Raw genomic sequence first — 17572 nt, 5'->3', positions numbered from 1 at the left:
TATTTTTATAGAAAACATGATGTTGGATTTGGTCAATGTAATTCTGAAAAACTGTAACTACTAAATGGAACTTGAACATGAGTTCAGGTGTTAAATTAGGTAGAAGACCATAGGATGAAATTTCCATCTAATTTGCAATTACATTTTTGTCAGTTTTTGAAATTGGAAGTCTGCCAGCATATTTGTTCTCTGAGGCTATAATCTATATACGATTCTGAAGTAGTTATAATCAAATGCACAAGAAAATTTAACATTTTCCTAACTTTCAAAATACAGTCCTATCTAGGCTTGCATTTTATTAGTAATGTGTGACCATGAGGGAATTCTATTTTAGGAAACCCATTGGCCAGAACTACACTACAGTTAATAAAAATATTACATATGCTGCTAAGAGGCCTTAGTATTAATTAGGTGATTGCACAGAAGTACACATATTGTATTATAATTCGCAAACTTGTAAGATTTCTGTGGGATGGAAGGCAATTCTAGTTCACTTATTAATTTCAAAATGCTATGCATTACCTATAGCACAATTACTTTTAGTTCCCAGAGACTTGAATGCATTGCACTATTTTCTCATAAGCAGTGACTTCTTTTTGGTATAGCCACATAGAAAACAAAATAGTATCTGCAATGTTCTACTGTTTTATTACTGCAGAAAATTTTCTTAATGAACATTCTTACAGATATATGTAAACCAGCATATGAGACCATTCTTTCCAATTAGAAAAGAACACAGATTTTTTTAGTGCTTAGTATTCTTTTGAAATCTATTAATAATGTACTTAAACCAATGTTCCTCCAATAAATTACATATTCATTCACTTATAATTTGAAAGAAAAATATCATAAAGTAATGGCTCTTCAAATAATTTTCTTGTGATTTTTAATTAGCTATGCCTAAACGACCAGCCTGAAAATCCAAATCAGGCACTGTAAAGATATTTTAAATTAGAGGCACACTGATATCTTTGAATACAGATAAAAAATGACCCAGAAACCTTGATTAGCAATCATTGCTATCTCAGAGACCAAAATAATGTGTGTAGTAATGATTTTTACTCTAATTGGACTCCTTTCAAATTTTTCTGGTTCAACTAAACCCTAAAATTATTATGCAGTTCAGATCAGGAAAAAAAAAGCTATGACTACTAACTGTAACCTAAATAATTAAATTGCTCCCTAGGTAGTAAGAATGTATTCTGTATAGTAACCTGATTTCTCCCAGTCAATAAAAATGAACTGAGTACCAACCCTATGCTAAATGCTAGATATTCAACAATGAAAAAGAGAAAGAAAAGCTAGCTCACAGCAAGTGTGACAGGCATCATGCAAATAAGTGCTGGTGTGCTGAGTGTGGCAAGTGTGTGTGTGTGTGTGTGTGTGTGTGTGTGTATGGAGGGTGAGGTGAGAATGGGGGATGTCCAGAGTGATGGAGACCACGGCGGGAGGATTTCACATAGCTCAGAACTGAGTTGCCCAATAAGGTAGGCACTAGCCCCATGTGCGAAATTTAAATTACCTTAAATAAAACTAAAAATTCAGTCTTGATCTCAAATAACCACATTTCAAATGGGACATAGTTACAGCATGAGAATAGTAGGTGCCATATTAGAAGGAAAGATACAAAACATTTCATCATAGCAAGGTCTATGAACAGCATCAACAGTGCCAAGTCTTTTACTTTACCTAGTCCATTTCGTCCCTATATTGCTTACTTGGTACTGACAGAAATTTGAGCTTGTGGCATTTTATTTTATAGCATTGAAATTATTTTATCAAAAAAGTATTAATCATACAAGAAACGGATTGATTGTACACTGTTGATTTAAGTACTATTTTCTGGATCATATGAAACATGCCCAAGCTACAATAGCACCTCCTTTTCCTTCCCCATACCACATCGCCATTCTTTTGCTGCTTCCTCCTATGATGTGGGGGTCAATGATAGAGATATTGCCAATGTTAATAGTTTTTTTTAAAGGGCCTTAAGTAAACACATTTAAAAATCATCAGTTTACATAAAACAAAGCATTACCACCATCCCCAAAATTATTATTAATCCAATCTAGTGCTTGATTCTGTGATAAACAATGATTTGACATTGAATGAGCATGAACACCATGATTCTCTATACCCGTGGTTCCCAACCTTTTTTTGGCCATGCCTCACCTAAGCATCTCTAAAATCCTGATGCCTCCCCCGTAACATATAATCCTAATTATTCAAAAAGTGAACTCCTATTCACGTGGAGGAAGCCTAAAAGGCCATTCACTTGGTCTAAACAAGCTTCCAAAGAACATGGCATTCATGAAAAAGAAAAAGAAAAGATGAAAAGATAGTTGAAGTACTGAGAAAGAAATCACTAAGAAATTGTTTAAAAAATATATATAATATGAAGTGATATTAAAAAATAGCAAATAAAGTTTCAAAACATATAATAGAGAACTGAAATGCATAAATATGTCACTATATATATTTACATACTGCTTATGAGGCCCATAGAACCATAAGAAATGCAAAAAATTCACTGTTAATAACACATTCTCGAATTGCCCCCTTTAAAAATCAAATTGCCTCCCTGTGGGGCATGTGCCCCACATTAGGGAACCATTGCTCTATACAAGTAACCCTAATTTTTCCATGTACATAAAATTTGGTTTAGGAAATAACATACATTTTCAACACAAAACAATGTGCCCCAAAACATTAATGGCCAATAAAAGCTTCAAATCATATGCTACTGTCATCAATTTAAATAAATATTTAGTTGAGATAAAAATCACACGAAATATGGCACATACTTGTAGCCATCTCTAACGAAAGTGGCTGCAGGTGGCATGGGCAGTTGTTCAATTTTAGGAGGGATTGCCCACGAAGGCCGAAACAGACAGGCATCAGGTATCTTCAGAGGTAGCAGGCATTGGCTCGGCAACATCTTCAGTGGAGCAAACATGGAGGATCCCACAAAAGATTGAAAAGTTGGAACTTTGTGCACATATGAGAAGTCCTGCAACGACAAAGTGAGGTCGGCGATAATGTTGGTAAATGACTTAGTACACAGCACAGTAATGACAAAAACTATTGTAATTCAATATTTCTCTTATCTGATCAGTAGAAAATGCTAATACCATCTACACTATTAAAAGAGAAAAATGGTAATTGGCGTACGGCGATACCGTTTTCATTGGCTAATCAGGGCTATATGCAAATTAACTGCCAACTAAGATTGGCAGTTAACTGCCAACAAGATGGCGGCTAATTTGCATATGTAGGCACAATGCAGGGAGGCGAAAGGGAAAGCAGGAAGAAGCCCCCTGCCACTGACAGTGATCGGAAACCCAGGGGGGAGCTAAGAGCTGGGGGGCAGGGCAAAGGCGGCCCTGGGGCCGCCTTTGCCCTGCCCCCCAGCCATGATCAGAGAATCAGGCGCCTTTGCCACCCTGGCCAGTGATAGCAGGAAGTAGGGGTGGAGCCAGCGATGGGAGCTGGGCACGGTCGAACCTGGCAGTCCCAGGAGCTAGGGGTCCCTTGCCTGGGCCTAAAGCGAAGCCCACGATCGCGGGGCCGCTGCCACTGCGGGTCCCCGCTGCCCGGGCCAGACGCCTAGGCCAGAGGCGTTAGGCCTGGGCAGGGGCAGAGCCTGCAACCGCGGGGAGCTGGGGGTCCCCTGCCCAGGCCTGACACCTCTGCCAGAGGCCTCAGGCCTGGTCAAGGGGCCGATCCAGTGATTGGTGATCGGAGGGTGATGAGGGTCAACTCCTCTGGCCGAGGCATCAGGCCTGGGTGGGGGGCGGAGCCGGGGATTGGGGGGATATGATGGTCCCCTTGCCCAGGCCTGAAGCCTGGGTCAGAGGCGTCAGGCTTGGGCGGGGGGTGGAGCAAGAGATCAGAGGGAGATGGGGGTCCCCTGCCCAGGCATGATTCCTGGGCCAGAGGCCTCAGGCCTGGGCGGGGGCCAGAGCCAGTGATTGGGGGGAGATGAGGGTCCCCTGTCCAAGCCTGACACCTCTGGTGGAGGCGTCAGGCCTGGGCAAGGGGCCGATCAGGCGATTGGAGGGTGATGGGGGTCAACGCCTGAGGGCTGCCAGTATGTGAGAGGGGGCAGGCTGGGCTGAGGGACACTCTCCCCGCCCCTCCCCACACCCAGTGCACGAATTTCGTGCACCGGGCCCCTAGTAATTTTATAAATTAACCAAAAGACACTGTAATTACTTCATGATCCAATTCAGAGGACTGTTAGAAACTTACGTACATTTGGCATAAAGACAGTATTATTTTAAAGAAGATGCAGCAAATCCACTTGAAAACCACTCTGCTTGGTAAAATTAGTACATTGGCAATTACCTTTATTTCCTCTGGCTTAGGGCTTCCTAAGCCATCTTCCACTTCCATTTTGAATTCAGTGAGTTGTGTTGAAACCATACTGACCATAGGACTCTCCATCATGCCTAACGCTGTCACTGTCTCTGAACTGATCCCATCTTTATAACTCATCACAGGAGAAAATGCAGGGTGCTGTTCCAAAGAAGGAGGGGTGGGGAACATCCTTTGCAGGTCTGCAACTGCTAAAAAGCAAAACAAAAAAATACAAACCATTTCTCTTAACAGGGCGGGACTGAAAAGGCACGTCGCAGTTCACAGCCAGATGAGTTACACAACAGAATATGAATAATGGGAGTCTCTGAGAAGAGGCCATCAGCACAGAGTTATCCTCTCCTGGAATTTATCACTATCCTCTTGATCATTCAGGATTTGGCCTCACATTAATTAAGGGAGCAAAAGTCTACAACATTTTTTTCCCCAACAACTGATTCCCTGAGAAGTCTAAGAAGCTGGAAGCAATTACACTTTATTAAAAGTTCTATCGCTATTATAAGTATGTATGACATATTTCAGAATTATAATTGTTATGCAGCAAATTTTACATAGAAAAATCCATCAAGCATTTATGTTAGAGAAAAGAAAAGTTGCCTAAGCTATAATTATGATTTATACGTAGTAGGGTTACTTAGCTAGTTTTTGACAAATCCACAACACTCACTGCTCTTTGAGAAAATGATTCCAAACTCTTTCCAAATTGACATTAAAATAAAACTTCATAGTTAAGATTAACAAACCTACCTAGAACCAAAAGACAATTTATTGAGAATTAACTTCTTAAAAAATATCTTTCAAGAAATACTCAGAAAGAACCAACCATTTAAAAAATCATTTTAATATACCTGAGATTAACCATCATCAACAGTGGCTCATTAAGGCACTGTTTCTTTTTTTTACTTAATACACATTTCCCATTTATTTGTTCTAATGACTACTTTTCAGTTTACAGTATTTTCTGTCTTTCCTGATGGTTTTAAAAAATCTGTCAAAAAAATGAGTTTAATAAAAACTATTTTTTCCAAGTACAGAGTAGTTAAATTAAGTAAACTAAATCACAGGAGAAGACCAACCAGAATTTAGAATTCATCATTATTCTCTGGCATTCCTCATATTTAACTTTGATACCATCATCACAAGCAATAACTTACAAATTAAAATTAAAAAGTTTTACAAGTAATGTATCAAAATACAAATATATAAGTTTTTAATATGCATTAGAAAAAAACAAAAGTAGGAACTTAATTTTTTTTAATAAATCTTTCTTGTTGAAAGTATTACTTATGTCCCTTTTCCCCCCATTGCTCTCTCCCCTCTTCTCCCTACCCCACGCCTTTTTAAAGTAGAAATAAATGGAAAGAAAACACAAGTTGTGGTTGTGAAATCTGGCCACTAGGGGGTGCCCTGTACAGCAAATTCATTTACTAATCTGGAGTCACAAGTTTGATTTGGAATGGCATCTGATGCCCCAATTTCCAGTCACATTGCTATTCCTAGCAACCTCAACATTTAAAGGGGCAAATAGTAGCCACTGACTAAATTAAGATGTGACTTTTAGCTCTGAATAAGAAATTAATAAAGCATAACTGTACCATATTGTCCCCTGGGCTAGAGTCTAAGGCACAGCTGTCTAAAGTAGTAGTGGACTGGGTTCCACAACCCAGGTGCTCCCAGCACAGCACTGGTATGCTCAGGTCACTTCCTTTCTTGGGACCTCAGCTCTTTCATCTAAAAAGGAAGGCTTGATTAAATGTGTGATTCTCACCAGGCTTTCTTTCATTCCTGAATGGGGGGAGGGGTAAGCCTTCACCATATGGAGGAAGAAAAAATGGTGAGAACCTCTGGATTCAATAATCTTTACATGCTTCCTAGTTAAACAATTAAATAATTCTAAATAATTTATTCTTTCTTGGCCTCAGGTACTTAACATGATATTAAACTATACCTAGTTGTTACTGTGTGTTGCTTTCCACATTATTGCAATCACAAATGAATAATTATGAACCTATACTTTCCAACACAGGACCCGCTAGCCACATGTGGCCACAGAGCATTCAAAATGAAGCTTGTCCAAAATGAGATGTGCCTGTGTGTCAAATATAACCAGGTTCCAAGAGTTAGTACAAAAAAGGATGTAAGTAAAGAGTTAGTACAAAAAAGCTCACTATCTTTTTACTTGTAAAAATGACTATTTTTGGACATTGCCATTATTTAAAATATATTATTAAAATTAATTTCATGTTCTGTTTTTCTGTAACTACCAGAAAATTTAAAATTACTTATGTGGATCTCATTTGTGGCTCACCCTGCATTTCTATTGGATGGTGCTGTTCAAGACATTAAATGTTATGTCTGTCTTTCCACCTCAATCCTCATATATAATAAAGAGCTAATATGCTAATTAGACCAGCTGGTAGAACAACCTTCCGGAACAACCTTCAGGAATGACTAGTGGGTGGGGGGCAGGGCTGTGGGGCCATGAGGCAGCCAGGGCTGCGAGGGCCTACCCTTGCACGAATTTCGTGCATTGGGCCTCTAGTGTATAATAAAGCTACTGCAGAGATGAGAACTTCTTGCCATATCATTTTCATCATCATGTCTTGGGAGGAAATATTGTGTGTAAGTCCACACACATATACTTTGTACACATTAAAACAATCTTCTTGATTCTTATATATCTGTATTTTCCTGATGCTAATATTTTTACTACATTTCAAATTTATTAATTTTTGTAAACTGTACTTTTTCATAAAATATTGAGTAGTTTCCTTTTAAAAACAATCCCATTTTGAACAGAAATGAGGGAAGGAAGAGTGTATACCATATACTTTATTTACTGAGCAAGACACTAACCAGCAGGATGGTTTGTGAGTGAATAATCTTGGACAAGTTATTAGACATGTTAACAAGTAACATCACTATGTATCACTTAATGTCAAAAAGGCAGAGGATTAACTGGGTCAACACAAGGGGAAAAAATTCACTCATTTGACCTATTCCATATGTATCCGCTTTAATACTGGTTCTTTTAATCTGTGAGTTCCATGTTTGTAAAATTCTGCAGTGCAGTGTAATAAAAAAAGAAAAATGTTTAATTAAAAATACTACAGCAACTGGCTGGCTATCATTATTCATTTTCATACATGTCATGCTTGAGAAAGCTTTGCATATTTTAAAAAGCTACGGAACCATTAAAGCTGTCAAAATCCAATCTCTGTATACTTCATACTTCTACATTTGAGTAAATCAGTTCTACATTTATAGGTTCATAAAACTTTTTGACTCATCCCTATGACATGGTGGTTTTTCCCCTCAATTTGTTCTCATTACGGCCGAAGTTAATGAGAAGGTATTACAGAATGATTTGCAATGGAATTATGTTTCTGCTGCAGAGTGTCCACAAAGCTACCCCGACTTTCTTTTCTCTTGTAGAGTAATGCGTTTTCTTAGGGCAAAGAATAACTAGAAAAAAGGAAGTTTCTCTTCTAGTCAGCATACATAATACAGCTAGTTGATCTCAAAAGGAAGCACAAAATTTCAGTATGAATCAGAAAAAGAACCACAGAAAACAAACAGTATTCATTACCTCATGTGAATTAAATTTCTGAAAGGTGAAACATTTTACACAAGTGCTTACAGTGGGGTATTGCTCTGAAAATCACCCTGCAACATTTATCCTACTAGGAAAGAGCTACTCAAAAAACAAACCTAGAACATGTTTTTCCACATTTTAAACCATAAAAGTTAATTCTTAATTTGAAAACAAAGAGCAAAGGAACTCAAATTAAGATGGACTCTTAGCTACCTGCCATCTTAGGAATGCCAACTTATACAAGTTTAAATTATAGTTAGTATTTTTTAAACGGAAATAAAAAGGGAGGGGGATCTCAGCTGAGGCACTGCTGGGTGTGACAACATTACATATAAGGTATGAGGAGTAAGCCAAAGCTCAATCTTTTTCTTACTTGGTGCGTAATGAACAGCAGCTCTTCCATCCTTCCCAAGAGGTCTGTCTTCAGTCCCAACTGTTGGCATTTTTGATGAACGAAGTGCAGGTGATACAGCCTAAGAACAGAAAAGATGCTTCTTTATTAAGTGTTCACCAGGTGAACCACTAGAAATACCAGCAGACAGTGAAACAAAGGAGTGGTTTCAAGCTCATCAAGTATGAGAAATGGAGTGGCGAGTCTTTTCATGGATCTGGTGCGGGCAGACTGTGCCATCAAAGCAGAGCCTGCAGACCTTAAGCAAATCTTCCCTCCCAGGTCATTAGAGACGTAGTTTCAGGAACACAGCAATTACATTAGGGTGGTGCCTCCAAGTAGTAATTGGCGATCAGTCTGGTTTTCCTTCTGTTTGGAAGAAAGCAGCTAGAAGAGATGACCTCAACCGCCCCCCTCCCTCCAACTATTATTCTTTTATTTTTCAACACACACACACACACACACACACACACACACACACACACAAATATATATTATTTCCTTTGGTGTGTTTTTTTAATCCTCACCTGAGGATATGTTTTCCATTGATTTTCAGACAGAGTGGAAGGAAGGGAGGGAGGGAAGGAGGGAAGAGAGGCAGAGTGAGACGCACACACACAGAGGGGGAGGGGAGAAGGAGAGGGAGAAACATTGACGTGAGAAACACTGACGTGAAAGAGAAACACTGATTGGTTGCCTCCCGCACACATCCCGACTAGGGCTGGGGCTGGAACCCGCAACCGAGGTACATGTCCTTGACTGGGAATCAAACCCGAGACTCTTTGGTCCACAGGCTGACCCTCTTAACTGAGCCAAACCTACCAGGGCTATATATGTATATATTTCAATATCAGAGAATTGAAGTATAAAATTAAATTCAAAGACATTACAGGTGAAGATTTAAACAACAGCTTCCCCACTCCAGATACTAGTAAAGTGAATTAGCAAAATGATTCTAAGATAAAATGATGCCTTGATTAAATGCCAGGGTAGAAATGAAAGTAGAAACAAACATTTCAGAGAAATAAAAATTATTTTTAGAATATCCAGCTCTCCTTTGTATAGTGACATTACTAAGAATATATTTAAGAAACAATGTGAACATTACTTTACTTCGTTCAACAGTCTTTCCTAATTGTTACAGAAAATAAGCATGATGGCTCACAATCACTAGGGAAAGTGGCTGCGAACAGTGCTGGGCTATTTCACAATGCTTGCTTTTTTTTCTTTTCTTACTTCTCCCTTTCTACTTCTTTTTTTATTCCCTTTCTTTTCATTCTTCATTCTCACCATCACCAGGAAAGCATCGAACCTAACCCTCAGGATTATTAAAACCAATCATAGGCAATTCTTGGCTTTAGAAAGTTAAAAAAGGATCTCCCATGCCTCGATCAACAATAAGGAAATGTGTCATTCCTCCTACCAAAGTTTGCCACACTGCCATGTCCTTTTCCGTCATGCAACAGTGACCTGAATTCCAGTTCTCATTCAGGGGTGGGCAAACTTTTTGACTCGAGGGCCACAATGGGTTCTTAAACTGGAGCGGAGGGCCGGAACAAAAGCATGGATGGAGTGTTTGTGTGAACTAATATAAATTCAAAGTAAACATCATTACATAAAAGGGTACGGTCTTTTTTTTTAATTTTTTTAGTTTTATTCATTTCAAGCGGGCCGGATCCAGCCCGCGGGCCGTAGTTTGCCCACGGCTGTTTAGGCTGATGAAAACCAGCACTCCCTTCTACCAGGTCAGTTCCACTCTCAGCAGCCTTCAGAGGAACACATTACTGGTAGAGTTCAAAGTCCATAGCACTAAGCATGGCCAGATCCGTCCTAGCCTCATCAATCTTTACCCTATTCAGAAAACAGACCAATGGAATGGCCTGTTCATTATCCCCCAAAGCCCAGCTAGTTCATTCCTATTGTGTAACCACAGCGCATTCCAGGCTCAAACTAATGTCCCTCCCTCACCCCCACTAGCCAAGTCTTTCCACATTTCAAGTCATATCGGTTCTTCAAGGGCATTATGATCTCAGTAGAAGCCTGGTGCATGAATTTGTGCACAGGTGGGGTCCAGCCGGCCCGCCCCAATGGGGCTGATTGGGGCTGGGCTGGCAGGGGATGTGGGAGGTTGGCGGACCGACACTACCCTCTCCCGCCCCCCTGCGCCCCCCCCCCCCCCCGCAATTGGGATGGGAGGGGCCACGGGAGGTTGGCTGGCTGGCCCCACCCCCAATCGGGCTGGTTGGCCGGCCACAGTGGGTGTCATAGTGACTGGTCATCCCGGTGTTCTGGTTGCTGGCTTTTTAGATATATAGATAATCTTCAAACTACTTATAATACTAACTAGAGGCCCGGTGCACGGGGAATGGGGGTCCCTCAGCCCAGCCTGCACCCTCTCCAATCTGAGACCCTTTGGGAGATGTCAGTCGGGCATCCCTCTTGCAATCCAGGACTGCTGGCTCCTAACCGCTCACCTGCCTGCCTGCCTGATCACCCCTAACTGCCTCTGCCTGCATCTGCCCCTAACTGCCTTGCCCCCTGCTGACCTGATCACCCCTACCTTGCTTCCCTTCTGGCCTAATCGCCCCTAACTTACTCCCCTGCCAACCTGGTCAGCCCTAACCGCCTCTGCCTCGGCCCCCGGCCTAAACTGCAGTCTGGCCTCCCTCTGTGGGAGGTAACCTGTAGGATCAGGGAAAGGCGCCGCCCCCATTACCTCACTGCTGCTGCCACTGCCAGCCTGAGCCTCGGCCCTTCGCAGCCACCTGCAGCTGCCTGAACCTCAGCCCTTGCAGCCTCTGTGGCTTTGTCTGGCAGGTCGTCCGGAAGACACCTGCTCTAATTAACATATCACCCTTTTATTAGTATAGACTAGAGGCCTGGTGCACAAAAATTTGTGCACTGGCGGGGGGTGGGATGTCCCTCAGCCCGGCCTGTGTCCTCTCACAGTCTGGGACCACTCGGGAGATAACGACCTGCTGGCTTAGGCCTGCTCCCGGGTGGCAGAGGGCAGGCCCAATCCCTAGGTGCCTGCCCCACAGTGCCTGGTCGGGCTCAGAGCAGGGCCGATTGGGGAGTTGGGGCGCCGCCCCCTGTCATGCACAGAGCAGGGCAGATCGGGAGGTTGCGATGCCACCCTCAGTCACGCTCAGGGTAGGGCCGATTGGGGGGTTGGGGCACTGCCCACTGTCACACTCAAGGCAGGGTCGATGGGGAGGTTGCGGCGCCACCCCGTCATGCACAGAGCAGGGCGGATCACAGGGTTGTGGTGCCACCCCTGTCACATACAGAGCCGGCCGATCAGGGGGTTGGGGCGCTGCCCCGTCACGCACAGAGCAGGGCCCATCAGGGGGGTTGGGGCTCCGCACTCTGTCACACACAGAGCAGGGCCGATCAAGGGGTTGGGGAGCTCTTCCCTGTCACGCACAGAGCAGGGCCGATCAGGAGGTTGTGATGCCACCCTCAGACACACTCAGGGTAGGGCCAATTGGGGTGTTGAGGCACCGCCCCGTCACACTCAAGGCATGGTCGATGGGGAGGTTGGGGCGCCGCCCCGTCACCCACAGAGCAGGGCCCATGGGGGGTTTGGGGGACTACACCCTGTCACACACAGAGCAGAGTCCACCAGGGGGTTGGAGAGCTCCCCCCTATCAGGCACAGAGCAGGGCTGATCAGGGGGTTGGGGAGCTCCCCCCTATCAAGCACAGAGCAGGGCCTATCAGGGGGTTGGGGCACTGCACCCTGTCACACACAGAGCCGCAGGGCGATCAGGGGGTTGGGGAGCTCCCCCCATCAGGCACAGAGCAGGGCTGATCAGGGGGTGGGGAGCCTTCCCCTGTCACTCACAGAGCAGGGCGGATAGGGAGGTTGTGGCCCTGCCCCAATGACACACAGAGCCGCAGGGTGATCAGGGGGTTTGGGCGCTGCCCCCTGTCACGCTGATCCCGGTGCCGGGAGGCCTCGCGGCCCCACTGATCCCAGTGCTGGGAGGCGTATTACCCTTTTACTATATAGGATAGAGGCCTGGTGCACGGGTGGGGGCCGGCTGGTTTGCCCTGAAGGGTGTTCTGGATCAGGGTGGGGGTCCCACTTGGGTGCCTGGCCAGCCTGGATGAGGGGATGATGGCTGTTTGCATCTGGTCACACCCCCTTCATGGTGGGGGTCCCCATTGGGGTGCCTGGCCAGTCTGGGTGAGGGGCTGAGGGCCGTTTTCAGGCTGGAGGGTGACTGAAGCTCCCAACCATTCCTTTTTTCCTTTTTTTTTTTTTTTTTATTCTTGGATTTATGGCTGTCACTGGAGCTGAGAGCCGGCTTTAGCTGTGAGACCTCGCTGCTGAAAGCAGGTTTCTGGCTTTGTTTACTTTCTGTATTTCAAACTTTGTTGCGACTCCAGCTCTGAGATCCCGGGTGACTGAAAACAGGTTCCTGGGGTTTTGTTTAGCTTCTATATTTGTAACAATGTTTCTCAGCAGCTCAGAGGCCAGCAGCGGCAGGCGGGGAACATTGGAATCCTCCATCACTGAATCAAGCAAGCCTCCTGTTCCTGTCAGTAGCCTGGCTGCCAGCTGCCAGCCGCCATCTTGGCTGGCAGTTAATTTGCATATTGCCCTGATCCTATCTAATAAAAGAGAAACATGGTAATTAGCCGTACAACCGCTACCCTTCCCATTGGCTAATCAGTTAGATATGCAAATTAATTGCCAGCCAAGATGGCGGTAATCGCCAACAAAGATGGCGGTTAATTTGCATACTCGCAATGATGAGAGACTAAAGGGGAAGGACTGAAGAATGGCGAACGGCAACCCAGGCAGCAGGCAAGAGTTGGGGAGTGGGCAAAGGCCGCCTTTCCCCACCCCCAGCCGGTGATTGCCATCGGAAAGCTGGAGTTGCCCCGCTGGCCTGCGGCCCTGATCGCCATGGCGATCGGAGGGCGGGAGGGCTGGGGCGCAGGCCAGGCAGCAATCCCAGACCCCCGCCATGGCAATCGAAGGGCGGGAGGGCCTGCATCACTCGATCGCCATGGCGATCGGAGGGCGGGAGGGCAGTGTTGCAAGCCAGGTAGCAACCCCGGACCCCCGGGGACCGGGGTTGCTGGTTGGCCTGCGTCTGGTGATCACCATGGCGATCGAGGGCGGGAGGGCCGGAGCGCAGGCCAGGCATCAACCCCGGACCCCCACCATGGCAATTGAAGGGTGGGAGGGCCAGGTGCAGGCCAGGCAGCAACCCTAGATCCCCGCCATGGCGATCGGAGGGCGGGAGGGCGGTGTTGCAGGCCAGGCAGCAACCACGGTCCCCCCGCGGGGGCCGGGGTTGCCAGCTGGCCTGCGTCCCCTGATCGCCATGGCGATCGGAGGGCGGGAGGGCCGGGCGCAGGCCAGGCAGCAACCCCGGACCCCCACCATGGCGACCGGAGGGCAGGAGGGCGGGGCGCAGGACAGGCGGCAACCCGGACTCCCAGAACCTCTCTTAAAGGTTCTCTTAAAGCAGTTGGCGAGGGACCTCGGAGAGCTCCAGGGGGCCCTGGTGCCAGCAAAACTGAGACCTGGGGCGGCTCTCCCCAGGAAGGTCCAGGGAACAGCCACTGCAGCCCGCCCCCACCCCAGCGCAAGGCAGGGCACGCTGGGCCCGAGGACCCACCCCCTCCCAGAGGTCCCTGGCTTGCTCATGCAGCCCCGGTCACGTCACCGGAGCAGCTACAAGGCACAGACAGCACCAGGGCCGGCCGCTGGCCCCCACCCGCATTTGCAAAGACAAGGCCGGAGGGCGTGAGGGCCGCTCACATCTCCTTCTCCCTCCTTGTGCTCCTCCTCTGGCTGCTCAGCTCGCCCAGCTTCTTATCCAGGCTCCTCTGCAGCTGGGCCCTCTTGGCGGGGTCCAGGGACCCGTCCTTGGCCCCACTGCCTGCGTACAGCACTGCCTCCGGGCTGATTCTCTGCGGGGTGTGGGCGTGGGCCCTCTCCCCACAGCCATGGATTCTGGGCTGGCAGTGGCTGAGGCAGTAGTGGTGGCTGCGGTGTGGGCAGAGCTGGCCCAGAGTCACGTCGCTGGCCCAGCACTTTGAGGAGGCCACAGGTGTTATCAGCCTTCATGGCGGCCAAGACCAGGGCATCGAAGTCCTCCGTGGAGGGCAGATCCAGGGCCGGGGTCCTTTTGCATCTTTCTTCTTTTTCTTTTCTGGCAACTTCCGCAGCTCCGGGCCTGGGGCCGTGGGCCCTCCTTGGCTCGCTGCTCCTGCCTGCCCCTCTCCCTCTGCAGTCGCTCCAGGTGCACAGCCCTCAGGTCCACGCTGCTTGGCTCTTGCCTGGGGGGCTCCGTCTGCATGGGGCAGGAGGGCTCGGGATGGAGAGGGGCTTTGCTGTCAGTCCCTACCGGGACAGGTGGGACTGGTGGAGCCGATTTTTTTTTTTTTTTTTGGCTGTGTGCACATAGCTTTAATTCTTAAATAATTTATACTCCTCTGAAACAAATAAAACTCTGCGGCCCCGTGATCGCCATGGCAATCAGAGGGCGTGAGAGCCTGGGCGCAGGCCAGGCGGCACCCGGGCACCCTAGCACCTAACATGCAAACGTCGGGGATGAAGTGACTTTTCCCAACCACATCTGCAAATATCCTGGGGAAGGCATCACTGAAGAGTTCACAACAACTCTCTTGGCAAGGAAGAAAAAAGTTGGCAATGGAAACAATCCCTTACATCAAAGTTAAGGTCCCTCTGGGTAAAAAAGAATATTTCCAACGTAAAGGAGGGAGCAGGCAAAAATAATAGGTTCTCATGACTTCCACTGAAGATTGAGCATATGACAGAGTCAAAACGAACATACAAATTAAAGCAGACAGTGAACATTCAAATGACCCGAATCAACTGTCACTGTTTGTCCCAATAGCAGCAATGCTTATGTGATAATATAGTTTAACAGACATATAAACAAGTCACATGATAAGATAGGTTCGGCTTCTAAAGTAAATTGAATATGTTCTTTTGAAATTCTAATGTCCTTTCCTCTGACTATAATTCTTAATTTTCCAATCAGAAAATTACTCCAGGTGATCCAGTAACATGTAGAACTCCAGTAACCTAACTTATTTAAAAAAACAAACATCCCAACCATTTTTAAAATATTTAACTTGATATTTTAGGGTTAAAATTATAGACGATATTTAGATCCAAATATATTTTCTGAATATTTAAAAAAATATATATATATATATATATGATACATTTTCCCAAGGAACTCTGAATTAGTACCTCTCCCTCTAACTTTCTTCAAATTGAGAGAATCTATGGAGTTCCCTATACTGCACAAGTTATAATGAAAGAAAATAAGACTTTCTAAGAGCATCAAATACATGTTTCTTATTTACAAACATATATACTCTTCTCTCTCTCTCTCTCTCTCTCTCTCTTTAAAATATATTCTTACTGATTCAGAGAGGAAGGGAGAGGGAGAGAGACAGAAACATCAATGATGAGAGAGAATCATTGATCAGCTGCCTCCTACACACCCCGTACTGGGGATCAGGCCAAAACCTGGGCATGTGGCCTGACCAGGAATCAAACTGTGACTTCCTGGTTCATAGGTCGATGCTAAACCACTGAGTCACACTCGCCGGGCTCAATTCTTATTTATAAATTCATTCCAAGGAAATATACAGCTTGAAAAGCTTTGGAAGCAGTTTCAAAAAAAACTAGCTTTTAAGTAATAAGAAACCAGTTATAGAAGAAACTTTAAATTAAAAGAAAAAAATTGTTTTAATTTATTCAAGAGTGGGAACATCCTCCATGAAAATGTGTGCCTTGACTGTGGATGGCTGGGTGGTCTTATCACACCTTAGGAATTCAAATGCTTTTTACAATGACAAGAAAGAGAGTTTCATCTCATTTCTCTCCCAGGGTAGCTGTCTGTCAACAGAAGGTGGACATCAATAAAAGGAGGGGCTTGCACAATCAATCCAGAAAGTCAGCAATCTATGAATAATCCAGAACCCAGTATTTATCTCCTCTGCCACACACCCTCCCTCTCAGCCAGTGAGCAGGATAATTACCCTCAAGTCAAGCTAAGTGCCCCCCAGTCACAGTGGCCCAATGCTGGCATACAAAGCATACAAATAATTCTCACTCTGGCATAAAAGTGACAACTTTCTTGGAAGAAAAGCAGATACTGTAAATTTCTCAAAGTCTTCCTGAAACACTTTTTAAAGTAATTTTTACTTCTTTAGAAAAAATGCATACATGGCACACCATCTGTAATAAAAGGCCCATTCTATAAAGTTTTACCTGGTCCTACTCATATCTGCAATCATAACCATATTTACAGACAAATATATCTATACTAATAAAAGAGTAATATGCTAATTAGACTGGGAGACCTTCCAGGAGACCTTCCAGATGTTCTTCTGGACAAAGCCATGGTGGTGGGGCTGAGGTAGAGGCAGTTAGAGGCCAAGAGGGGAGGGCAGTTGTGGGTGATCAGGCTGGTGGGGGATGGGGCCATTGGGGGTAAGCAGGCTAGCAGTGGGGGGGAGGGCAGTTGGGGGCGAACAGGCCAGCAGGCAGAGTGGTTAGAGGCAATCAGGCAGGCAGGCAGGTGAGTGGTTAGGAGCCAGCAATCCCAGATTATGAGAGGGATGTCCGACTACTGGTTTAGGCCCAATCCCTGTAAACTGGCAGGACATTTTTCGAGGGGTCCCAAATTGGAGAGGGTGCAGGCCAGGCTGAGGAACACACCCTCCCCCGTGCATGAATTTCGTGCACCGGGCCACTAGTTATCCAATGGGAAGGGTAGTGGATGTACGGCTAATTACCATGTTTCTCTTTTATTAGATAGGATAATCTTAAAAGTACTTATAATACTAACTAGAGGCCCGGTGCATGGAATTCGTGCAGGGGAGGGGGGAGTCCCTCAGCCCAGCCTGCGCCCTCTCGCAATCCAGAACCCCTCTGGGGATGTCCAATCCCTGCAGCCAGACATCCCTCTCACAATCCAGGACCACTCGCCACTAACCTCTAGCCTGCCTGCCTGCCTGCTCAGTGTGTGTCATAGCAACCAGTTGTTCTGGTTGTTCCACCATAATGGTCGCTTAGGCTTTTATACATATAGATGGTGTATAATATCTGTTAATCAGATACACTTTATTTTAAAGTGAGAAAGGGCTTTAGAAATATGATTCCTACTTAACCATCAATCCTTCAGGTCAACACTGATTGCTTGT

The 17572-nt window shown here is 45.5% G+C and overlaps 1 protein-coding gene across 1 annotated transcript in view; it reads right to left on the bottom strand.

Annotated features, from left to right (window-relative positions):
- The window catches only part of MED13L (mediator complex subunit 13L), a 286536-nt gene that overhangs the window by 29329 nt on the left and 239635 nt on the right, over window positions 1–17572 (bottom strand). Inside the window, exons 14-16 of the mRNA XM_081113924.1 lie at window positions 8346–8445; window positions 4348–4568; window positions 2805–3010 (exon numbers count right to left, since the gene is read on the bottom strand). Coding sequence (XP_080970050.1) covers window positions 2805–3010; window positions 4348–4568; window positions 8346–8445 — 527 coding nt within the window. The remainder of the gene's footprint in view (window positions 1–2804; window positions 3011–4347; window positions 4569–8345; window positions 8446–17572) is intronic.

The sequence above is a fragment of the Myotis nattereri genome (genome assembly GCF_964212035.1).
Source record: "Myotis nattereri genome assembly, chromosome: 19".
Classification (NCBI taxonomy): Eukaryota; Metazoa; Chordata; class Mammalia; order Chiroptera; family Vespertilionidae; genus Myotis; species Myotis nattereri.
Note: the sequence above shows the minus strand (reverse complement) of the source record. Positions and strands in the feature narration are given on the sequence as shown.